The 25,351-nt window shown below is 33.4% G+C and overlaps 2 protein-coding genes across 8 annotated transcripts in view; one reads left to right on the top strand and one right to left on the bottom strand.

The window, feature by feature from the left end:
• Window positions 1–438: 438 nt before the first annotated feature.
• Window positions 439–25,351, bottom strand: part of LOC108369535 (uncharacterized) — a 39,659-nt gene continuing 14,746 nt past the window's right edge. For 4 of the 5 annotated variants that reach the window (XM_017624655.1, XM_017624653.1, XM_017624652.1 and 1 more), the window contains exon 4: window positions 446–1,099. In XM_017624655.1, coding sequence (XP_017480144.1) covers window positions 1,057–1,099 — 43 coding nt within the window. In that variant the 3' untranslated portion in view covers window positions 446–1,056. Of the gene's footprint in view, window positions 1,100–2,852; window positions 3,390–25,351 lie in introns of those variants that run through there. The other variant, XM_017624657.1, reaches the window with a different exon arrangement.
• On the top strand, window positions 16,417–21,624 carry Cpr67B (Cuticular protein 67B). Of its 3 annotated transcripts, none has more exons than XR_001848531.1 (4): window positions 16,417–16,889; window positions 16,972–17,197; window positions 20,169–21,140; window positions 21,603–21,624. XR_001848531.1 is itself a non-coding variant. In XM_017624651.1 (4 exons), exons 2-4 carry the CDS (start codon window positions 17,168–17,170, stop codon window positions 20,916–20,918), a joined length of 780 nt encoding a protein of 259 aa, XP_017480140.1. In that variant the 5' UTR covers window positions 16,417–16,889; window positions 16,972–17,167; the 3' UTR covers window positions 20,919–21,192. The 3 variants fall into 3 exon arrangements, 2 of the variants coding, with proteins under 2 accessions (XP_017480140.1, XP_017480139.1); XM_017624651.1 differs by lacking the exon at window positions 21,603–21,624 and adding an exon at window positions 18,726–18,902 and having other exon boundaries at window positions 20,346–21,192; XM_017624650.1 differs by lacking the exon at window positions 21,603–21,624 and having other exon boundaries at window positions 20,169–21,192.

Raw genomic sequence — 25,351 nt, forward strand, 5'->3', positions numbered from 1 at the left:
AACTAGAAATAGAGAAATATTTGCAGCTACCTCTTATATCCAGACAAGAAGATCCCTTAACTTGGTGAAAGTATAGCCGCAAAGAATTTCTAAATTTGCTTACACTGGCATTGAAGTATCTCTGCGCGCCACCTTCCTCAGTGAACTCGGAAAGAGTATTTAGTGCATCGGGTAACATTTATGTTGAAAATAGAAATAGGTTGTTGCCCGATAATGCGGAAACTTTGATTACTAATTATATGCTATTAAATTGGATTACAAAAATACAAAATCTGGGAAAATTTCTAAATTGAATCTTTTATAATCGATATCCGGAATCCGGCCGGATATTAGCCAGTATCCGGCCGGATAACCGGATAACCAAAAAACGGCCGGATAGGCCGGATTCCGGATATCTACCGGATACCCGGCACATCCCTAGTACATACAAATATCGTTAGCTTAGAGAGCAAAGTCTCTAAGCCAGAGAGGGAAAAATATTCTTGTTGTCATTTTCTTCAAGTATTTCGAAAATCTTTGAATACAACATTTCGCGTGTTTAAAGCAAAGAAAAACTCTATACGAATAAGAAGGATTTGATCTTTATTAAAAGATTTCGTAATATTTTGGTTTTGTCGGCATTTCTTGCTTCCTACATCAAAATATGGGTTTTCATAAAAAGTGGACTTAGCAACTTTTCACGCTAAGCTAGCGATTTACGTGTACATATAATGCCAATAAGCAAACACTCATAAAATCATTTCACATACAAATTTTTTTTTTATTTTCACCTTTGCAGCATACTAAATTGTTTTTTTTTCAGTGGTGTTTGTCCAATGGCTATGTTTACAGTTTAAAGCGCATGTTGAGCTAGTGACATCGATGTGAGCTACATATTGAAATTGCACAAATAAGTTATATCAAAAGTTTCTCTTGACACACTCGATTTCGTTTAAATGTTCATTACAGCGAAAATTTTTAATTGAAATACATACATATGGACTTAGTCGGTTAGTATGGATTCAGTCCACACCCACAACTATGACATCGATGTCGTGCTCGCCTATCTCTATGAACTCATTGTACTCGCCTTTGTCTTCTTGCATTGTAGATTGGACCCCTAAAAAAAAAAGGAGAAGCTAATTAAGTACATATTTCAGTATGTATGTATGTATGTATGTATGTATGTACTCAATATATACATAAATATCGTTACCTTAATAAACATAGAATGGCCTTATCTAACATTTTTGCTTCTTTACAGTGTAAGTACTTGCTATGAAATATAATGTAAACATACATACATTATTTCTCATTGTTTTTAAATTGTTTTAGGTCCTTGAAGAGTAATTCACTGGTTTAGAATGGTGGTAGAATTGCTGAAGAAAATAATTTAAGCCTTTCTATATGAAGGTACCGATATGTAAGTATGTATCTTCAGAATTAGAGTCGGATACTATCGGTGGTGCCATCAGAAGTTGGTGCCACAATATAGTGGAGTTTTCAATTTACTCAATCAAGAAAAATGTATTAATTAATGTTTATAACAACAAAACAATAATGAGTTCCTCTCTTTACTTTATCGTAATCAAAAAAAAAAAACTGAATGCAAAAATATTTACATATGTATATATATAAGAAACATTGCGTATCGTGTGGCAAAACCAACTGAAATGTTTATAAATAAAGTGTTATAGTGATATCATTACTACCGAAAAATGTTGCCCTTGCACGTTGCAAACTGTATTTGATGTTACACTCGCCCCTGTAAAAGGGCATGTTTTTGCCTTCTTGTCCTTGTCCAGCTCACGCATTTCACAATACCTACGTTTTAAGCAACCATCTGATTTTCAGGGCAACCATCTTCTCCGACAAAGTTTCAAAGGGCAGAAAATGTGCCTTTTTGCCTTACAAGAGTGTGACATTTTAAGAAACGAACACCGCCGTTTGCCTTTATTTTGGAATCGAACGCGAAAAGAGAAAGGGGCAATGAAAAGGCGACATTTTTGGTAGAAACGGAAACACAATTAATGAATAAAAAGTTTGAAAACATCTCAAAAATTTACAAGTTCTTAAAAGAGTACGATCTGCTTCAACGTTTCTAATATAGCCCTCATTAACCAGCCAGCCGAAGTTCTCTGTAGCTAGCACTGCTATTTATGGTTCATATATGTATTGTTATTGATATGTAAAATTTTATAAAAAAAAAATCTTAAGTTTAGTCATAAAAGGTCCCATTGAAATCAAGAATAACAGAATACAAGATTGCGCCAATCGAGCTGACAGCAACCGGGCTTGACGTCAACAATTACCAGAATGAGAGAGCAAGACGAACTCGACAAGAAAAAGAGGAAGCATCGAACAAAAGACAGTATTGTCACTGTGAAATGATTTTGTTAAAATTTTTTTAAAGTTGTTTACTACACTTACGATCGCTATAAATTTTGCTTTCTTTTTTTTAAGATTTTCAAAGTCACCAAACTAAAAAAATTTCGCGTTTTGAATAACCACTAAATTTGGTGCGAAAAGCATCAAGTTGGCAACATTGAATGTAAACAAAAGTATTGTGTGACGTCAGCGAATGGGTGGATGCTGTCAAATCGACGAAGAGAGGGTTAGCGGTCCGCGAATGGCGCCACCTTCATTTTCTGCATCGTTCATTGAAATCACTTCAAACGGCGAAAACACAATAATTTTATATATGCATACATACATACATCTAATAATAAGTAACTTTTTTATGCAAAATTTTTTAAAATCTTTTTTAGCGATTTTATCGCGATATATAGTATCGGTTGTCATTTCAAACAATAACAAACATATACATACATATGTCGATAGTTTTCCACCTCTATCCTTAATGGCATACCTACGGATGATGTACTGTTGAATTCGGAACTTATTTTTTCTCCCTGCACTGTAGAACTTTGCGCCGCGCTGGTATCCGTGTATTTATAAACAGAGAAATACGTTTGGATGCGCTGAATTATATGCTCCAGAAACGGCGGAAATTTGTGCTCGGTGCCGTCGCCATAGATTTTGATGTTGCCTTTGCTATAGCTGGCCACTCGCCGTGGATACGTTTTGAAGCCCCCGGTCGCAGCTTTGAGAAATAGGATATTCGGCATATTGGCGTTATTTCCCGCGGATCCCCGCAATATCACTGTACCGTTCGGCGTAAATTCGAAGTAGCCGAACCTTTCGAGACCACCCCGGCCACCTTCGAAGCGATTAAAACCACCTGATTCATTGACGGGCTTATTTGCTTCAAAATTTTGAAAGATTGTTGTGCTGTATACGAATGGCAACACGCGCCCTTGCGTAATGGTCAAACCAACCAAGAAAAAGTGAATCAAGGAGACAAATAATAAAATGTCCCAAGCTCTCATTGCACAACCACCTGACTTATTCATATTAAAACTTCACAGATAATTATAGTTATGTGTATGGCTTTGTGACGCGATCGCTTATTTCAATTTGTACCGCTTTCTTTTGCGTCAATAATGTAACTGATGGGGCATCGCACGTATTAACAGCAATAACCGCTTTTAGTGCCTAAATAACTGCACACGATTGGCATTTACAATTGGCATCGTCTGCATTTTGCAGGTCCATAATTACCAATGCAAGTACATATTTACGCTTGTAATGTTATTGGAAGAATTTTAATTATTGGCGTGGTCGAGCCTCTGAAGGCGGCGCTTTTTTTTTGGTTTTTGTTAACAGATCCGATATTTCATCGATTTTTAATTTTAAATGTAGTCTATTAAAATCACAACTAAGTCATTGTCGCTTACAATTTTTTACAGTGCAAGAAAATTTGACAATTTTGTTTATGCCTTGGTAAATTTTCCAATGCATGGGATGCATTTTCCATGGCCGAAACAATTTATCCACAATCTGTAGCCATTCAGTATTTATTATGAACTTAGTTTTCTATCAATATATCGAAATTTTAGTATACAGAATTTATTAAAAAATTTAAGTTTTTGGAGATTATAAGCTTGGTAAAGAGAATTTGTTCAGTCGTGTCTTTCCATTTTTGTTTTTTTTTTTTTTTGTATACCAATATGAATTGATCAAACTTCGATTGCGTTTTCCCACCAAATTAAAATTTTGAAATAATTCTCAATTGTATTAAACGTCCGGTATGTACTTATACACATTGCACTCGTACGTACATATGTACATACATACATATATTTTTATTTATAAAATAATACATTAATACAGAAAAAATAGAAACTTCACGAAAAACGTGGGGTCGTGAACTGCTGTGTATAATAATAAGATATAATTAATGAACGAAACTTTAATGGGTATTTTAAAATACATATCGCTTCCTTATCATAGAAAGGCCGTAACTAACATTTTTATTTCTTTATAGCGTTGTTATAAAACTTTATAAAAACCAAATTCTTCAGTTGCGAATTTCTTCCAAGCACAGGTTTTTGATAAACACTGAAACTAGATTATTGGTATTTTTTTGGTAGGTACATACATAAGCAATAACCGCCTAAGTCGACTTAAGAAAGAATTGAGTTATATACGCCATCGTATTCTGCAAAGTTAAAAAGTTATAGACGAACATATTTTAGTTGCCCTATAAGGTTAACATTACAATCCAAATGTTTAAAACGTTTTTTCTCGAATTCAGGTTTTTCGACTTAGGCGATTATTGCTTACCACTACGTTACTAGCAAACTAAAGCATATACATACATACAAACATATGGGTCTTTCCATGAAAATGTAAACCTCAAATGCAAGCAAATGAATTCAAACAGCTTTAAAACTTTGGAGAGAAAAACTGAAAAAATTAAGTTAAAACTTTTATTTAGTATGTGTTACTACTAAACTATTATTATGTTTTTTTTTTTTTTAATAAAAACTAACCAGAGATAATTTCTGTAAAAAAATGGAAGGATTGTAAAGGTACATTATTTAGCTTAGTTTAGGAATTTTTAAAGAAAAAAAAACTTCCATAATTCGCAGACTTTCGCATATATGTATGTATATCTGTCTTAAAACCACTTCTTTTTTTGTCGCGTACGTTATCACCTGGTTTTGAACGGATATTTTCCACACCAAAGTTTCGAGGCTGCTTATATCCTTCTCAACCATAATACCCTTTGTTTTCAGTAACTTCTATTTTTGAGAGATTTATGTTACTCCATAAGCGTACGAATTTCGCGTCCGGCTGCATGGAAACACCCACGTGTATGATAATTATTCGACACTAACATATTGACAAGATTTTACTATTTATTTAATTTAACAAAAACCGTATAAGTTTCAGTGTTTGTACAATATTTAAAAAAAAAATAAATCAACAAACTTTCGTAAAAATGTCGAGCTTTTTAATTATATTTTATAGAAAAACTTTGAATATGCAGCTTTGTAGCCCATTCAGTTTGGTATATGACATTTTTTTTTCATATGAGGTACTTATGTTCGCCAATTTTTTATATGGAGAAAAAATTCCCAAAAATCAACGGTAAGTATTTTCGGTTCATACCTTTCTCAAAATACAAACCTGAGAAATTTAGCATTATTTATTACATAGTGAAATATCGTAGAATTTGTATCTTTCGAAAATACCGTCCCATGGGAGGTCAGCGTGGTTGTGGTCCGATTTTGAAAAAGTTCCAAAGAATTTTTGAGTGGGGCTAACAGTAATGAGTGTATTAAGTTTGGATGAAATCGGTTAGGCGCCCATTTAAAAAAATTCATTAAAATTAATTTGTTGCTTAATTTTCACTCAATCTACAAAATTTTAGTTATTTGGCTGCAGTAGTTACATACTTAAATATCGCAGTGTCCGTATTTTCAGAAAATAACTCTTTATGGACGGCAAACGTAGTTTGGATTCGATTTTATCCGTTTTTATTACCAACCTCATCTGGATAACAAGTGTACCAAATTTTATTGCGAAACATCATTTAATTTCAAAGAAACATACAAGCGGAACCACTGTGCGCGACACGGCGGCCGCAATTAATGTTTTATATAAAATTACACTATGAATCTTTTAGGTAAATAAAACCAGGGAACGAAAATAAACTGTACAAAACAATTCCCATTTGCTCATCGATCATCATATCATTTGTGGTTTTGTACAGTTTTGTAAATAGTCAGAAACAAATTGTAAGATTCACTGTCATTTTCCCCAACGAGAAACGTTTGCTTTTCGTTTGTGACAATTGTACCATAGGGTACGTTTTATATGTATGCAAACGTTTCAATTACGTGAAAAATAATTTTTTCTGTAAATTTTCATATCCAATTCAATTAAAAAACATTTTTATTTTTTTATTCATTGCAACCATTCGTTTAGTATTTGTTTATTGCATATATGTGCACACATAAATATATTTTCCCTGCACGATTCATTTCGTTTGTTGTTTCGTCTGTAACTACTAAACTACTGTAGTGTACTATCGCCAAAGTGAACTCAGCCGTTTTGTTTCGTATTGTACCGAACTGTTAAAGTAATAAACGAAACGAAATAGTAACGTACAATATAGTTTATTTTCGTACACTGAATAAAACAACAATATTCATGTTTGAATAAGAATTTTCATTTCACCTATAATTGGTATCCGATCAACTTGCAAAGCATACAATACATACTAAGATATGGCAGCTGAAAGCAAAATTCTCTCCCCGGTAGTCAAATGTGCCTTACAATTACACTTACATAGCTCTGTCGTTTAGCACACTAAGAGCCAATTTACACGATGACTTTTCACCCTGGGTGGAAAGTCATGCGTGTCGAGCTTGTAGGCAAGAAGTGTAGCGAAGTCAGCGGGGTAGGCAAGCACGCACGGTGAGCGAAATCGAGGGGTTTTTTGACGTTTCGCTTTTATCGAGTTCACTTTTTCGTATTTTTGCTTTGAGTTCGCGATTCGCTCCGCTTTAAAAATGAGGACGAAAGAGTTGACCAAAGAAGATTTTACGCTTAAATGTCAAAAATACGCAAGAAACGCCGCAAAGAAAAAGTCATCGTGTAAATGCATCACATACAGTAAGTTCCATTTGTCAATTCGAAATGACGTCGTTATTCTTCGTATTTTTTTATAAATTACCTTACAGACCGAACTAAGAAAATCGCTGACAAAATATTGAGCTATACATGCAAACTTTATGTGGTGATATTTGTAAAATAGAAAAAAGTGCAGTGGAAATTTTATTTTTATTTCAAAATATTCAGCAGATGAAAAATTTGCTTCTGTAATTGTTACATTTTGGTGCGATCGAGTGATTTCAATACGACTCGATGGAAGTTTGATTGCATTATCTCGGTTTCTCCGTTAAAATATCGACAGATACCAGTAAATAGAAGGGATTTGCGTTTAAAAGTATTTTTATTTTGAGTTTTGGAAATGAAACGTTTTGGTGTGGAGCTCCACAAATATTCATTGGTGCGTTTTTTAAAGTATTTTTTTCTTTTGGGTTAGGTTTGTATAGGAGGTATGCTTTAAAATAAATCGATCTCGCCCATTTTTCGCATTTATAGTCCGACCCGCATCTATGGTTTAAATTAGTTTATATTTATAATATATATTTCTTACGTGAAAAGCAATAACTCCACAAGAAAAAATTTTCCGAAGGGTGGCGCAGAAGTCGACATATTTCGGTGTTGTGTGAATCCTACTTCTACGCAAGAATTCAAATGAAAATTTCAAGAACTCAATAGTGGTAATCGAATGATTGTCTTTTTTATTGAATGCGAAGTTCAACAGTATACAAGGTTTCTCCATAAAAGGTAAAAAAGGTGAAGGAAAAATGGAAAGATGCATCGAGATTTAAAATTTTTCAATTCTGTTTCTTACAAAATTTTTGAGTATATAGTTTTGTTGCCCCTTGAATTTTAGTGTTAAAGTCGCTTTTTGTCGCGGGTGTTGCACATTTTCTTCCATATATGTATGTGACTAGAGCTAGGAATCTCATGCAAATGCATGTTTTTATTGGTAATCTTCAAATGGAAATGGTTAAGTTATATTAACAAATCATGAAATTGCTTCTTTCTTTGCATATTTAAATTTAGAGCGACTTGACAAAGAACCTATAATTATTTCCAACTGCATGAAATTGTCAATGTTCCAACCGACACAAGGTTGTCACCGTCTGCTTGATTATAAACTAATTTTATAAATAAATATTAAATATGTATGTATGCATTGTACTTTGAAATTAATTGCTTACGTTCTTTTCTTGTTAAAGTACATGTGCAGTTTATTTTTTTATCGGCAATACAATATTAAGAAAATATTTTTAATTGCATATTTTACTTGTTTATAGCGCATATTTTTGAATTTTTAGGGCGTGACATTCCTAGCTCTACATATGATCCAAAAACAAAATCGTTAAAGTCGCCCTTTCCGCCCTTATGGCAGTGGGCGTAGTAGTTTTTCAATCTTTGCACATACATTTTCGGATTCCTTCATGCAAAAGCGGTAAAAATTCATGCATGTTTTATTGAATATGTTATAATTTTCTTGCCGCTGTTCATCTTTGTCCCGATTTTATATATGTACATACATATGCATGTAGTATCATTCAAGGACTTTAATGTGAGCCAAAGGTAAAGTGGCTGGGTGCCTTGACAGCCAAATTATAACAATTTGAATGCCTAACTTCGCAATTGTATGTAGGAGTCTGATTTTCAAGTAGGTTCTAAAATTTATATACATACATACATACCTTTTAAACACAAATTTTGTTCTGAAAAAATGTGTTTGAAAGGCAGATAGATTTTAAAACCTACTTGAGAAAACGGCACAAAATATTTAAAAATTAACTTGGATAAAAATGTCGAACAAAATTTCGAAGTTTGGCTTTAAATCGTTATAATTTGACTTGCAGAGAGCCTTTAGATTTCTACCATCTTTATATTAATTTTCCGATCAAACTTAACCGTTATTTTCTGATTTTTATTTTTCGATGACGAGTAATCGTTATTTTTTGATTTTTACTTTTTCGCTCATATTGCAATCGTTCTTTTCTAATATAATTTTTTATATAATAAAAGATTTAAATCGGCCATAAAAACACAGTATCCACTATAAGGTTTAAGAGGTTAAATGAGAAAAATCGAAAATAACGATTATTCTTGATCGAAAGGAATACAAATCTTGTGATTTATAACGATTTTACAATGACCTAAAAATAAAAATCGGAATGGTAAAAATCTTGATATTTAACAGTTATTTTTGGTCCCTGCATAACATTGATATGTATGTGCATATGTGTATTGTGTATACACACATACATATCGTTACCTTAATATATGACGGCCATATGACCTTATACAGTTCAAAACCATCATACATCAATAAATAAGTTTCAGTATTCAGTAAAAACCAGTGTTTTGAAGAAAATTGCAATTTAATTATTTTCATTTTTATATAGTTTTATAACTACTCTTTAAAGAAAGAAAACTGTTAGATAGGGCCTTTCTGTATTAAGGTAACGCACATGTATGGCAAGTTCTCTGCCTAGACTTACATATTTACTATCCGACCTTTTGCTTAACACTGAAACAAGCTTACTAAATAATTTCCCAAATTTGGGGACATTCAAATAAATGTTGAATTCTAGGTAACCAGAATATAGCCAAAACTCAATTATCCGAATTGGTAGCGATCGCAGGAGCCGATTCGAATTATAGAAACAATTATGGAGTAGATTCAGAATAAGAAAGTTTATTAAAGAAAACAAAATTTTTAGTAAACAAATCAAACATTTAATTTATCGGAGACTCACAAAGCGTCATATTCAAATTAATGCAATTACTTTTTAGAATTAAAAAAAAAAAAACTTTACTATTCACTATATCACTCCATATAAACCATACTCTCGCAGAGTTGCGATTTTTGCGGTAATTGTTCGTTACATTCCTGTTACAAATTTACTGAAAAAAAAATAGCAAAGCTTGCTGTCAGACAGTGGCGGATCCAGCGGGGGGCCATATTATACATACATATGCGCCATATTAAAACATCCGTTCGGATTACGAAATATTTAAATTATCGAATGGTAAGACCATCGAGTTTCGACTGTACTATATACATACATATGTAGATATTTTATTTCGATTTTATTCCAAACATTATCATGGTTATTAATATGAATTGATTTCATTTCATGGAAGCGCATGTAGCTGGCTAGTTTTTTTAATTGATTTTATTTTATGAATGCGTAGTTGGCTGATATTTTTAGCAGCATTGTAATGATAAGTACGCACATCTATGACTACATAATCCGGTTCTTTAAAAATAAGCTTACCAATCTCAAAGTAACTAGCTTTGTTCTTAACCCTCTAGCACATAGAAGAGTCTCAAAATACTTATTGAAAAAGGTCTTCCAACTATTAGGGGAACAAGTTGTAAGCTGAAAATGAAGTCCAAATTTCCAAAAAACCACATGGTTTGGCAAGCTATTTGATCCTGTGGCCGTAAGAGCAGCCCTCTTTTCCCATCCGGGACAATGAATGATCAAGTTTATCGGGATGAGTGCCTCAAAAGGCGTCTTCTGTCATTTATCAACAGATAAGGAGTAGGCCACTGTTCTAGGCGGACGTGGGAACCTGCCACTATGCCAAGGACACATTGCCGTGGTATAATGCAAATAACATCAATTTTGTACCTCACGACTGCAATCCACCCAATAGCCCAGAGCCACGTCCTATTGGGGAATATTGGTCAATTGTGATGATTTGATGAAACATAATTAGTGAAATGAAAATATGGATGAAAAATTTAAATCTATTTTATATTTTTTTATTTTTATGGCGATGCGAACTATTCCCAATTAAAAAGAAATTTGCGCGCCAAAAATTAACCATCAGAAAGTGTCAAACTGGCTTAAGTTGCAAGTTTTTAATAGTTTTGCGTTGAATAACCTTTTCTGAAAATGTTCTCTTGCTCGCAATTTTACTCTCTATTTTTCCTTTACGCTCTCACAAGTACTTACTGGCAGGGTTATTGAATGGACCTTAGACCTACTCAGGTGTACGTAGCGTATGAGTAACACTCTTTTCGACTCATATTTAATACGAAAAATCGTTGCGCATTTTTATTTGACCAAACATTATTTTCTTATTTATTCATCGGTTTTCTTTACTGGTAGCTTAATTTTTTTTTCTAAACGAACAGGCTTTAACACAAACAAGCAAAACATTTACACAGAAACTGTTATTTTATTACTTTTCTCCCCGAATAAAGTTTGAATTTCTTGCATTTTTCCATCAAAATAAACAAAAAATCTGGAATGATTAATTCATTTCTCAAAAACTATCAGGGCTACGGAAAAGTGATGTATTAACCAACGGTGGGCAAACGCGGCTCTTTGCTTAAAAATTTTTTTGATTTGTTTTGAAAATTATTTTATTCATGATCTCAAAAAAAGAATATTTCATCATTTTCCATGGTTAGAAAAAAATATTGCACATGATTTTTAAGCAGATTTTGAAAAATGATTTGCCGATTTGAAATTATTTAAATGTACGTTTACATACTTCATAATTGAGGATGAATTTACAATATCCTAGATACTCCTTTCTAGGAAAGCGAAGAGTTGGAGTTTTTGGAACTAAAAGAAGAACTATCAGCTTTTTGTATTCGCGTACCCAAAAAACTTGCAAAGTAGGGGAAATTGAGAGAGCAAAATTACATTTCATTTTGAGGGAAAGCTGCTGGTTTCTAATGGAAAAATGGTTGCCAATAAGAAAACAGCTGATCAAGAACACCTGGTTGGAATTTACGAAAATCCCTAAATTGAATTTGATGGTTTGGAAGTTAAAATACTAAAATGCGACTAATTAAACTTGAAAGAAGTAAGTAATTATTCGTTTAGTCAGTGAACTGTGTCAGGATAAGACTTCGGGACTTATTTTCTTACGTTTTCAATTTAATGCTTTTGAATGTAAACAAAATTTCTATCAGCTGTTCGTCTAACTTGCAAGTTTCTGCAAATTTTCTGTTCGCGTACTATTTTGGATATTTATTCCTGTGAGAGAACAGATGACATTTCGCCCGGAATTTTACTGTTAGACATATTTTACTGGAGATTTAAACGAACGTACCTATTGACTAACATTTAACAGAACTGTTACGAACGGCTTTAACTGATGTAAAAAAAAAAATGGTCAAAGGGATCTTTTTTTTGAACTTTCATTAATATCAATCTTACGTACATTGGAATAATAATAAAATTAATGTTTTTCATTTCTAATAATAATTTTATTTAAAAATAATTTTTTTTTTTGTGGCTCTTTGCAGCATTTAGAATTTACATGTGGCTCTTTTCGGCCTCGGCCTTGCCCACCCCTGGTTATACGGTCTATGGAGAATTTTAATTCCTTGCATTTGCCGTATCTCGTATTACGATCATTTAATTGGTTCGTAAGATATACCTGATTAAGTGCAATCACGCTTTTTTTAAGCTGAATAACGGTAAATTGCAAATATCACGAAAACTTGTCCATATAAAAAAAAAATTAACTAGATTTTCGGAATCATCGAGCGATTCTACGTACAAATTGGATAGTGGCGTCTGGAGAACAAAATCAAAATTAAAATTTGTGACCCAGTGTATTTAATCACTTTTAAATAATACGGCTTTATTTATGACTGCGTATGACGCTACGAGCCGTATACGTTACATACGCAACTACGGGTATATGCGCTTGAGTGGTTATTTTTACTTATTTTAGTATATATTTTTTAAGTTTTCATTTACCTACAATTTCGCAACGTTTTTTTTTTTGAAAAATGTAACTACTCGTGAGATTTGCTCATATACTCCCCAGTACAAAAAAAAAATATATTCGCACTCATTGGAAATTTCTGACCCACAAATTGTTGCAAGTGAAAAGTTATTCCGTAAAACTTGAAACTTCCCCTCAAAATCAACTGCCATTTTTCGCGTTCAATTTCCTCTCCTTCGCGTTCCAAAACGACAAAACACGATAATTTGTAAAATTTTACTAAAATTACACAACTATTTTCAACAATAGTCGTGTATGAGTAAATGAGCATTTCACTTTTTAGTGAATATCTCCGAACTTTTTTTTTTAAAGTAAGCTAATTTAAATAAAATTGTATTACCAATATCAACAAAATACATCTTGAGAACTAAAACAAAAAAGTTATTCATATATTCACAACTCCCTCGCAAACACTCTCGGAAGAGTCCCTCGCATGTCAATTTGAAATGTGAGTTTATCTACCTTCTAGCCAAATTGACATCTTAAAAATATCAAACCAATTTTTGCTTTAGAAATATAGTTTCACTTATTTTAGGTCAAATACTGTTTCGACTAAGTGAATGGGTGGTTGGTGCCGCGGGGCGAATCTCCGCATTCTGGTGGACACTCATTCGTTATGTCGAAGTCTAGATATGTAGGAGTTGAGACGGCTACAGTATCCAAACATCAACTGGGCCAGAGTTACGCGAGTCCCACTCGGCAGTTGAGGCTTACAATCGTCCCTTTTCAAGGGGAAAGGGCTTTGCTCCTTGCAGCGCAGAAGCGAGAAAGTTCGGAGAAGTCAAAATTTACCTTCGAGTGTAGGTTATCGATTCCACTCAGCGGCGCACTGCTGAACGGGGTCCTTCCACAATATGCATTACGTAATTGGTACCTCATTCAGCGGTGCGCCACTGGACATTGTCGGACGCCAATAATGGCAAATCGTCAAAGTGCGAGCGTAGTCTTCATACTCGTCATCAGTTTGATCACTTCTACTTTAATCTGGTTCATCAAAAAATAAATTTTCAGGTACAGAAGACATTTTTCGATTCAACTAATTATTTGAAAGAAACACATACACGCGTCAAAGTAGCGGTATTTTTAACAGATGATAATATACTGACGCCAAACACGTTACCAGATGAACAAAAATAACGCATGTCAAATTTAAATGTAGCGATACTTTCGTAGCGTTCACTTTTCCCGTGCTCCGAAGTTCGGAATAGCACCGATCCTTTAATTTGATCCTTAAATTTTCAAAATATTAAATGTTTGCATTTGCATGCGATTTAGTTCAAACCTTCTGAAAATGTATCGAAACTTAATATAATTTAAAATTTCTAGTGGTCTGCAGACCAACAACAGCACTCAATAAAATACGCTCCAATAAAACAAAAATAAAATTTATGTAGATTATCAATTCATCCGTATTCTTTTTCACAAAATTATTATGACACAGTCAAAAATCTAAGTGAAATGCAATTTAAAAAATTGTACGCAGTTTGTTTTCCCATTATTTTAAAAATTACCGTTAGAGGGTTAAAACTTTAGCAAAGAATGCTTTTACAGGCGCTGAGTCACTGAATTAAATATCTTCATATGTATGTATGTATGTATGTACGTGTGTTTTTAAATCAAAGGATTGCTCTTCTGGAAACTAGTTTTTTGAACTCTTCTCGCCAAATTTTAAATTAGTTATTCCAATTGATTTTCTCAAATAAAATTATAGAGAAATCTTAACAGCCACTCGAAATGCATGATTCATCATTATGAACAGAATAACAAATATTCTGGTCTGAATATTTTGATTCTCGTTTTGGCCCGAATTTCCGATTCTGAAGCAAAAAATGGAATTTTTTAGATACGTAAATAAATACGTGCGTAAAAATGTACCTACGAACTGTATGTATGTATGAATGTAAGTCTATTTTTAATTTGATATGTCACCAAGATTGCAAAATATTTATACACTGATTACAATATAGGGTGCACCGCCACTACGTACTTTCCACGGAGAGTGTGACGAGGGGTGAAATTAGTAGTCCAAAGTTCTTAAAGTTGCTGTACAACGAAACATTGTCAATTTATTGAAGTTTTAATTTGATCCTTAAATTTTCAAACTATTAAATGTTAGCGATTGCATGCGATTTATTTCAAAACTTCTGACTTGTACGAGTACCAAAAAATTTTAAATTTCGATTGGTCGACCTAAAATTGAACAATTTGGAAGATTTCCGATGTGCAGCTAATTCCGTAAAGAACTTCGGTTCCGAATTTCACTTCTTGTAGCTGGCAAAACGAAAGCGCAGAGCTTTACGACAGCCTGTAATGCGCAAATAAATAAATTTTTAGGGTTAAATTTTTTTCAATCTTTGGAAAGTGCACTCACTCGGAAAGTCATTTTACCGGTTGGGATTCGAGATTTTTCGGCAACGCACAAATGCAACGACTTACAACTTACATAAATACATACTTACATAATTGAAGACATACATACATGCATAAATATGACCCTCCAGTACTGCCCCTCCAGTATTGCTGGAGTCAATCGCTACTTTTGAACCGCTACTGCACCGACTCCTAGGTAAGTAGCTACTCTATTAACCCGTGGTAGTGCACATGGTAGTGCAGAGTCGAACCAGTCGTAAGCAGAAAAGCGAAAAACTACTACAGAGGGCGCCCATAAATCACGCAAGTGACTACTTTAGTAACTCCCGGTAGTGCAGAGAGAGCCGATGGTGACTACCGCCTAGGACATTGCCTTGTAAAAGTAATCGATGAAATACACTGCAAGTAGTCGGTCGGTAATTGACGGTGTTTATTAGGTAGCTACCGATTCAGCAGTACTGTAGTCACTCCCCCGTACTGCAGGGGAATGTTTGTACATACATACATATGCATATTTTTAATCTATAAGTGATATTACACAAGTATGTATGTATGTACTTAGATTCAAATTATTTTGTCCCGAGCGAAAAGGATGAGCCGAACTGATGTCCTTAGGCGCTTATAAGTATATATCTATATGTATAAGTCCAAGTTAAGTTAAGTAATTGTTTTGAAATTCAAGCCAGCACTACAGCACTATGTATATAGAAATAATTTCCGACCATAAAGGAGGAAATTAATTATAAATTCAGGAAAACGTAGGAATAATAAATATTGAAATTACATAAATCAATGACTGAACTAACGGTGCGCAATATGTGGAAGGTAATTAATTGTAAACATAACATGTATGTATGTACTATGTATGTATGTTTGTATGATCAGGAATCTAATAGTTGTAAACATCTACCCACCAGGGTTACCACTGACAAACTTTCTTTTGTGCTCTTGGTACTCTGGTTTAAAAACCTACTAAAATGACTTTTTTCCTACCATTTCTTTTAATTAAGAAAACGGCATTTGACAGCATTAAATACATTTATTATTGTTGGCGTTTATACTTAAAATAAGATTTCTGTCCAACTACCGACATGTACTTCGACCTGCTGAATTCGAATCTGAGGTCCGTTTGTCATTTAAAATATTTTAAAAACCTTGTCATTGTTGAAACTATTATCGATTTACAACTGCATTAAAAAGAACGAGTTTTTTTTACGGTATTTGATATAATGGCAAACAGAACCCATCCAAGAAACAGAATGAGGGTAAAACTGATATTGTCCCACTAGGGCAAGCCTACTCACAGTGCTGACAAAGTGACACACTACAACCAACCAGAGATGTTTTCTGTTTTTTAAGCAAAGAAACCTACCAAAATTTTAAGCGTCCTACCATTCTACCAACGAGAAAAAAGCCTACCAATTTTGGTAGGACAGGCCGAAAACGGCAACCCTGCTGCCCACCCCTGTGACGTTATGGCAAACGAAGAGCGTGTAAGTGAAATCGCTATTTGCAGCAGCTTTCGGACACTGGCTATCTATCTACTTACTTAGTCAGTTAGTAATTTGCCTATTGTGTGGGGCTTAGATTGACGTAGAATTTTGTAGCCCTGAGTACGAAGCCGGTAGCGGCAAGTTATTCTCTCGAAGCTTACATTTGATGTACATATGTATGTATGAATATACATACAGATGTCCGTAGCTGTCTTGTTTGACACGGTGTGGTGATGCTGTCTGTTTATAGCTGGGAGCATCTTCATCTAGTAACGAGTTAATTTACATATTTGCTAATTCGTATTTTACTTGTTTATTGTTTTTTACTTGTTTATTGTTTTTTTGCGTTATTTTTCAGTTTTGCGTTTTATCTTTGGGTGTTTCTCCTCATTTTCAATATAAGAAGCGCTTAGTTCCCAAATCAAATCGTATTCTAAAATCGACAGCAGTGGTGTGAAGTCGTAACGCAATCGAAATTTAATATAACTATCTACATAAATTCTAATATACCTAAATCATTTATAAAATTTTAATCGGTGGTAAATTAAAGCGAAATGAAAATAATATTTGCTGTCTGCCTACTGGTTAGTTTGAAGTTGGTGTATGTTTGTTAAAAATGTGTAACTCCCGAGAATCGTTCTCGAAGTGAAGAAACGATGAACTCTATTTCTATTTTAATTAGTCATAGCGATTAAAAAATAACCGAGAAACACGTATTATTTGTAGAAACCTGTCCGGCGTGCGGTCGTCTTGAAAAAAAAAACTCATTTAGCCATGTTTTGATTCGAGCCACTTTAACTTATACATTGAAAGCAGATAAACGGATCCATCGTTACTCATTTGTTCATATTTTTAGCGAATGATGCAATTCGTATGCACATATCGCACATTAATTACAAAAAAGAGTCGCACTTCAAAAATCTAAACATTTCGGGGGAGCTAAGAACCTGTTTGTGCAAAAAAAAAAATTATTAGATATAACACGAAACTTTAGTTTTACTACGACGTCTATCTACATAAATATACAGTAACAGACAAGGCTTTAAAAACAGTTTGTTTTTGTAATTGAATATTTGATTGCGTATTTAAAAATAACACAGGGTAACACTGGGTAAAAACGTGGTCAAAGTGTCAAAAATCGCGTTTTTTTGCAATATTTGAGAAGGTCTAGCAAAAAAAAGAAAAACAAAAGGTGGTAGAACCTTCCACCTTAAAGCAAGAACTATCCCTGAAAATAGCATCACTTCACCTTAATCCGATGGTCACTTATGGTCATTTATTGAACAATAACAAAATACTGGCTTATTGTGGGATTGTAAGAAAAAAATGTGTGCCAAAATCCATTTCTGACTATAAGTGGCCTTAGGTTCAAGGTGCATAATTGGTATTTTCAGGGATTGTAGTCCAAAGTTCAAGCCTAAGTGGTTATCTTATCTTTAGTTTTATTCTGATAGGTCCTCAAACTTCACCAAAATCAGTTTCTGCCATTCCATAAGATCAACGTGCAGTGACGGTATTTTGAAAGATAGTTGTCAAGAGCTCTGGCTTAAATTTAAGCCTAAGTGGAAGGTTCTAGCACCTTTTGTTTCTTTGCTCGAGCTTCTCAAATTATGCAAAAAACGCGATTTTTTGACACTTTTAACTCGTTTTTCTCCAAATCTGAAGCTTATGGAAATTTAATACTTACGGATTCGTAATCAGTATAAACAAAGCCTATCAAAAGCAGTTTTAATATTTGCCGCACCAAATGTTTCCCCTTTTTGTTGGCCTGTGTAATTTTTGATTTATGACCCCGAGAATTTTCCTCTCATCTAATCAATTAAAGGGACAAAACTGAAAATAATATTACTCACTGTTTAGATACGTCTGTTACAAACAAGGTTACTTTCCTGAGGCACATAAATATCAAAATAGACATAGGGTGCATTCGAAACATTAGTACAATAAGATCTACGATCTTTTATAGTACAACAAGTAGGAGGAGGTTTCAGAAAAATAAAATAATTAAATAAATAGTAATTCTTAAGTTGCGAGCCTTTTTTAAAATATGAATTATTCATAAAATACGATAAAACTGAAGATGGTTTACTGTTCTTACCTTTCTTCACTTAGGCTCTACCAGCTGGGCTCCTTGCTGAAAACATCTTCAAAATTAATATTACGCCGGAGGAGGCGCAACAGTTCTTGAATAGCGCGAATCTGCGAGGTCTGGATAGCATTGATTATTCTCCAAAGACTGGGGAGAACGAGTTGCCCGAAGCTCGCAATGAAAAGGGTGAGTTTGTGTACATGGGACGNGAAAAACAAAAGGTGGTAGAACCTTCCACCTTAAAGCAAGAACTATCGACTACTATTCCTGAAAATAGCATCACTTCGCCTTGATCCGTTGGTCACTTATGGTCATTTATTGAACAATAACAAAATACTGGAGTATTGTAAGAAAAAAATATGTGCCAAAATCAATTTTTGACTATAAGTGACCTTAGGGTCAAGGTGCATAATTGGTATTTTCAGGGATTGTAGTCGAAAGTTCAAGCCTTAATTTAAGCCTAAGTGGTTATCTCACCTTTTGTTTTATTCTGGTAGGTCCTCAAACTTCGCCAAAATCAGTTTCTGCCATTCCATAAGATCAATGTGCAGCGACGGTATTTTAAATTTAAGCCTAAGTGGAAGGTTCTAGCACCTTTTGTTTTTTTTTTGCTAGAGCTTCTCAAATTATGCAAAAAACGCGATTTTTTGACACTTTCTTCAACTCGTTTTTCTCCAAATCTGAAGCTTATGGAAACTTAATGCTTACGGATTCGTAATCAGTATAAACAAAGCCTATCAAAAGCAGTTTTAATAATTGCCACACCAAATGTTTCCACTTTTTGTTGGGCTGTGTACTTTTTTGATTTATGACCCCGTGAATTTTCCTCTCATCTAATCAATTAAAGGGACAAAACTGAAAATAATATTACTCACTGTTTAGATACGTCTGTTACAAATAACGTTACTTATCCTGAGGCACATATTTAAATATCAAAATAGACATAGGGTGCATTCGAAAACGTCAAAGCATAAAGCATCAGTCTCTTTAATTTCTTAACCGCACTGGAAAAAAGGTCTAACCTGCGCAACCTAGTTGAAAATTATTATCTAACCGCGGTTGCGCACATTTTCCATTACAATCTGCTGAGGTTTAGAAATAAAAGAGACTGATGCTTTCTATTTCGGCGTTTCGAATGCACCCACACATACATTTTTTTTCCAGTTTACGAAGATATTTTTCTGAATATGTACTTGTAGTAGCAATTTATGGCTATACATTTAGCGAAAATTCGAGTTTGGAATGTTTGCAGTTTCATTTCATTTCATTTCATTTATTGCGAGACAACATTAGTACAATAAGATCTACGATCTTTTATAGTACAACAAGTAGGAGGAGGTTTCAGAAAAATAAAATACATAAATAAATAGTAATTCTTAAGTTGCGAGCCTTTTTTAAAATATGAATTATTCATAAAATACGATAAAACTGAAGATGGTTTACTGTTCTTAACTTTCTTACCTTAGGCTCTACCAGCTGGGCTCCTTGCTGAAAACATCTTCAAAATTAATATTACGCCAGAGGAGGCGCAACAGTTCTTGAATAGCGCGAATCTGCGAGGTCTGGATAGCATTGATTATTCTCCAAAGACTGGGGAGAATGAGTTGCCCGAAGCTCGCAATGAAAAGGGTGAGTTTGTGTACATGGGACGAGTGATAGATCACCCCGAGGAGTATGTGGAGGAACACTACGACGCGCACCAGTACCACGGGCAGGACGGCTTGGGCCAGTACGTGTATGGTTATCGTGATTGGAATCAGGGTAAGAATGAAAAAAAGGACGGTGCGGGCACAGTGAGCGGATCATACAAATATGTCCAGCCCACTGGACGTGATTTTGTCGCTAAGTACTATGCCGACCAAACGGGATTCCATGTTGAAGATAACCGGCCAGCGCACTTAAAGGAACCGGCAACAAAAACACCAGCCGTTCGAAAAGCAGAGGAGGAACATTTCAAGCTGTGGGGCGAACTTGCAGCTGCCAATGGCCAAAATCCCGATCCATTTGCACCTGAATATCAGCAGCCACGCAACGAGCCCGCTGAATCCGAGTACAAGGAGTATGTGCACCAGGAGCCACCATATGTTCCTGGACCAGAAGAAACTGGGCCACCCCATGGCTTTTTCTACGCCTTCGATTACAATGTGCCATTATTGCGCAACAAGAAGGAAAGAGAGGAACTGGAGCAATTACGGGCCGTGAACAACAAAGATTGATAGCGGTTTTCGTATTCCAAAGCATCGACGTTTTATAATTATAATTATGATTTCATAATAGGCAATTCCTTTTAATTTAGTTAATTTATTTATGTACATTAAACTTGGAAATCAAGAAGGTCCTAAAATCACCTAATGTAGAGACATACATACATACATATGTATGTAGATATATAAAATGTGAATATCGAAGAACTTATATTACTTACTGTAAGTGTACATAAGTATATCTATACGAGTATAGTAGCTCTGAAATTCATAAAAAATAAAATACATTTACACTATGCAACGTTTTTATAATTTATAATTTGTTAATTTTTTATTATTTATCATTTAGCTCAATGTTGTATTTTGGAAGTAGGCGGGAACGGGCAAGAAATGAAGTCCGCTTTAGGAAATATTAGTAGCTTTCCTGTATTTTCGTTACCTTATAGAACGTAAGCTACAACGGAAAGCGAATATTTTTGTTTGCGATTTATTGAATAATATGACCTTTTACACTTTTTTGACTTTTGTGCGATTTATGTCTTAAGTGAGACGATTTTCGTTTTAAGGTTAAGCGCCTGTTGGGCTGCAAAACTATCGATGGGACTATCAATAGTTTCAATTTATCACCACAATCGATGAATGGTGGTCACTTTCGCGATACTATCGCTAATCTTTTAACATTACTTTTTTATTTCGTTATATACATACATATGTACATATGTATGGGAGTTATGATTCCTAAATCAAGAATTCATAATTACTTGCGTGACCGTGAATATTACAAAATATATTCGAACTTTTTTTTTATATAGTGAAAATCTCTCAAGTGAAATTGGATGGTCAAGTTTTTTTCACACAAATCACTTTATTCGGTTTACAACAATAAAAAAATAGTCTAGAAAAAAGAAGTCTGATGAGGAGATGTGGCGATCTCCGAAATAGTGCTATAACTTCTACCGCTTAGACTTTGTTGCTTTTTCAATTTTTCCTAATAAACAATCGTGGTACAAAGCTCCATAAAAATATTAAAAATAAAAAGGTTAACAAGCCACAATAACATTGACAAAAAATATATAATTTGAGCCATTTTGCAAAATTCGAATTTTTATAAGAGTTAGTGTTATTAACTTTTTTTTATGAATTTAGTAATTATTTATTATCCACTGATTTATAGCATATATCTCACTGATTTTTTCCACGATAATAGTTAATTAGACACGCTTTAGCTTGGTTGTTTCAATTTTTCAAATAATAATTATTTTGTATACATTTTTTAATTTTTATAAATTTTTTTTATAAACATATGGAAATGTTTATTACTTCTGGATCAGATTTTTTAATCGTTTACATTGAATATCAATCGTCATTCTATAATACATTATTTAAAAGAAAACACACACGGAGACTTGCACGGAGTCGCTAGTTATTAATTTTTTTCGCTCCTGCCACGGGTGCTGTTGCTTTCATGCCGCGTGCAGCGCGGACTTGCGCGAGCGTGGTGCAACCAGAGAACGCAAAAAAATAAGGGTTTTTTTTATAAACATAAGCATAGATTATTGAGTACAATATTTTTTAAAGTTGTATACATAAATATGTACATACATAACATGCATATTTATATATGTACCTATGTATGTATTTTGTCTTTACAGAGAAAAATAAATATGGAGGATTGAAAGTAAGTATAATCGTTTGTGAGTAGTGTGCACTCATATGTAGAAAATGAGCAACACCTTTAACAAAATTCCCAAAAATCAACAGTAAGCCCTGGCTACTTCAAATTTGCACCTTATACTAAAATTTGATGGACTACAAAAGTGCACACTCGAAAATTGTCTAAGAAATCTAAGTAAAAAACTCGAAATTTTGATGAAACTTGTACGAATTTTTCTAATTTTTGCAAAATTTTTGAAATTTGGACTTGCATTGTTTTTGTCATATAAGAACTATACTTTCATAGAAAAATTATAAACATTAAATAAACAAAAAAAGATTATCCAAAACTTGTGAAAACGTCCCGTCCCTATTTATGTTTTTGCAGTCATATTTATGCTTTTTTACACTTTTGGCTGACAAAAGCGAAGACGAACTTTCTAATGATATTAAATGTATTGTTTTTGTCGTTTAAAATAACTAATTTTGTTATTTTTAATAAAGCACACTAAAATATAGCCAGTGCCGTAGTAAGGATTTCGTATTTTTTTCTCTTAAGATTATGCATCTTACCGATAGTATCGATGGTATCGAATGTTGTTTTTTTTGTTTTTGTTTTTTTTTCATTTGGATATATAAACGAGACGGGCTTCCCTTCCATATAAAACGTGGGCAAAAATAGAATTATGGACGGATTTATATAAAAATTCGCTTCTTGGTAAAACTTAGGACGCTTAATTTAAAAATTCGATTTGTTTTTGGGTAACTCATAATTTCACTGTAAATGCAGTTTGAAGTTGAAAATTTGGGTTCTTCTTGTGGCATTTATGTACATGGGTATGTACGTTTTTTTTTTGAAATGGGTTGCCACCTGTTACAAATCGTATTAAAATTATTTAATAAGTTAAATGAATTAGATATTACAATAAGGGTATCAATTGAAAAGGTTTTGAAAATGCTTTACTTCTAAACGACCCGTAGAAGGGTTGCCACATGTTTACAGAATCAAATTCACTATAACTAAGGGAATAAGGTAACTGAAATATGTATATCAATATGGGTATCACACAAAAGAAAACATTGGAAATATTTAGCAAGAAATAAGTGACGAGTAAAAACATTCCTCAATTAATTTAAGAGTCCAGTAATTTAAAAGGAATGTAATCAGAACAAATCACTGATTGACAATGTATGTATGTATTTGTAGTAACATAAAAAATACGGTGTCATAAACCTTTGGTTTGACAGTATTATTTTAGTTTAGCTAAATTTGACTCCACAAACAGGCGGCAACCCTCTTCGTGCTATTTGCAAGCTTAAACCTTTTTAAAACTCTTTCGTATGACTCCCATATAGTGATACCTATCTATTTCAATTACCTAGTTCTTTTAATTCAATGGTTTTTGATTTTTTAAACACATTTCGATTGATACCCAATTNTAACTTCAGTAGAGAACACCTCTCTGCGTAGGCGGCCTTCGGCTGCACTTAGGGATTATAACCCTCACAAAGTAGAATTCTCTTTCTGTTTTGCGAAGAAAACGAGCTGAACATCTTTTTATATTTTTAATGCTTACTGGGTTATATCCTATCTTCTTTTGTCTCTCATTTTTTTCGCATATTTTGGAGTTTGACAGCTGAGACGCGTAATTTTGAAAGTGTTTCTATTTAATGAATTGTGATTAATTGGTTAATATTAAAGTAATAAAGAAAGTTTTAACTAATCGAATAAAGTGTAAAGTGAAGGGCAATATAAAAATATATTGGTGAAGTGGCTGCTTTAAAGAGAATAGGAGTAATAAATGTAAGCTAATTTCCGAATTTTACAAAAAAGGGCATATTTCGTAAATAAATTAGTTACCAAAAATTACAAAAGTAGGTGTTAAAATAATGTGTAGACCCTTGACTACAAGCGTGTGCAATTTTTTTTTTTTGGATCGGGTCACAACTTTGGCCGCAATACCCCGAAATAGTTAGGCCACTTATTAAGCGGTACCCATCAGATTTTTTAGAATTTCGAGTATGCAGTTTTATAGCACATTAAATTTAAGTACATTAAAGTGCAAGTTTGAAGTTCCTAAAAAATCGCGTTGATTTTTGCAAATTTTTATTCTGAATGTATTATCTTTTAATGGGCTATAAAACTATGTACATACTCAAAATACTATAAAATCTGATTTAAAGGTTGAAAACTTAGATGCAATTTTGCAGAATTATAATTTTTGCGCAAAGTTCGAAATATGAATTTATATGGTTTTTGTTAGATAATGAGCTATACTTGTATAAAAAAATAACAAATATTAAATGAACAAAAAAGAAATGGGAAAAATGTCGTGTCCCTATTTATTTCTCCACCACTGTATGTATATTTATTTAAGCGAACCACGTACATATGTAAAGTAAGTAGTATAGCTCCTATTTAATCTTCAACGTTTACAAAGCAGAAAGCCATTAAATAAATAAATGTTCTTAAAAAGTGCAAAGTTTTTTTATTTCTTGACATATTTTGCAATAACACTTACCATCTGTCATGTAATAGAAAATCCACATCTATTGACACTTTTAAGGCCGCCGGACTTTCAATCCTTGTGAATTTTTATGAGCGTCGAAGAAAAATCCAGATTTATATATATATGTTTAATTATGTTTATATTAATTTTTATATAAAGTTACAAACTTACTAATTCATATGTATGTTTTAAAGTTTTGTGTACTTTCCTTATTGACTTCATAAATCTTTATTCTAATTTTTTTTATAGTTCTACATATTTTGTTTCATACTCGTTTTTTCT

This window comes from Rhagoletis zephyria, unplaced genomic scaffold (assembly GCF_001687245.7).
Source record: "Rhagoletis zephyria isolate East Lansing unplaced genomic scaffold, Rhagoletis_zephyria_1.1 Rzeph_scaffold_03728, whole genome shotgun sequence".
NCBI lineage: Eukaryota > Metazoa > Arthropoda > Insecta > Diptera > Tephritidae > Rhagoletis > Rhagoletis zephyria.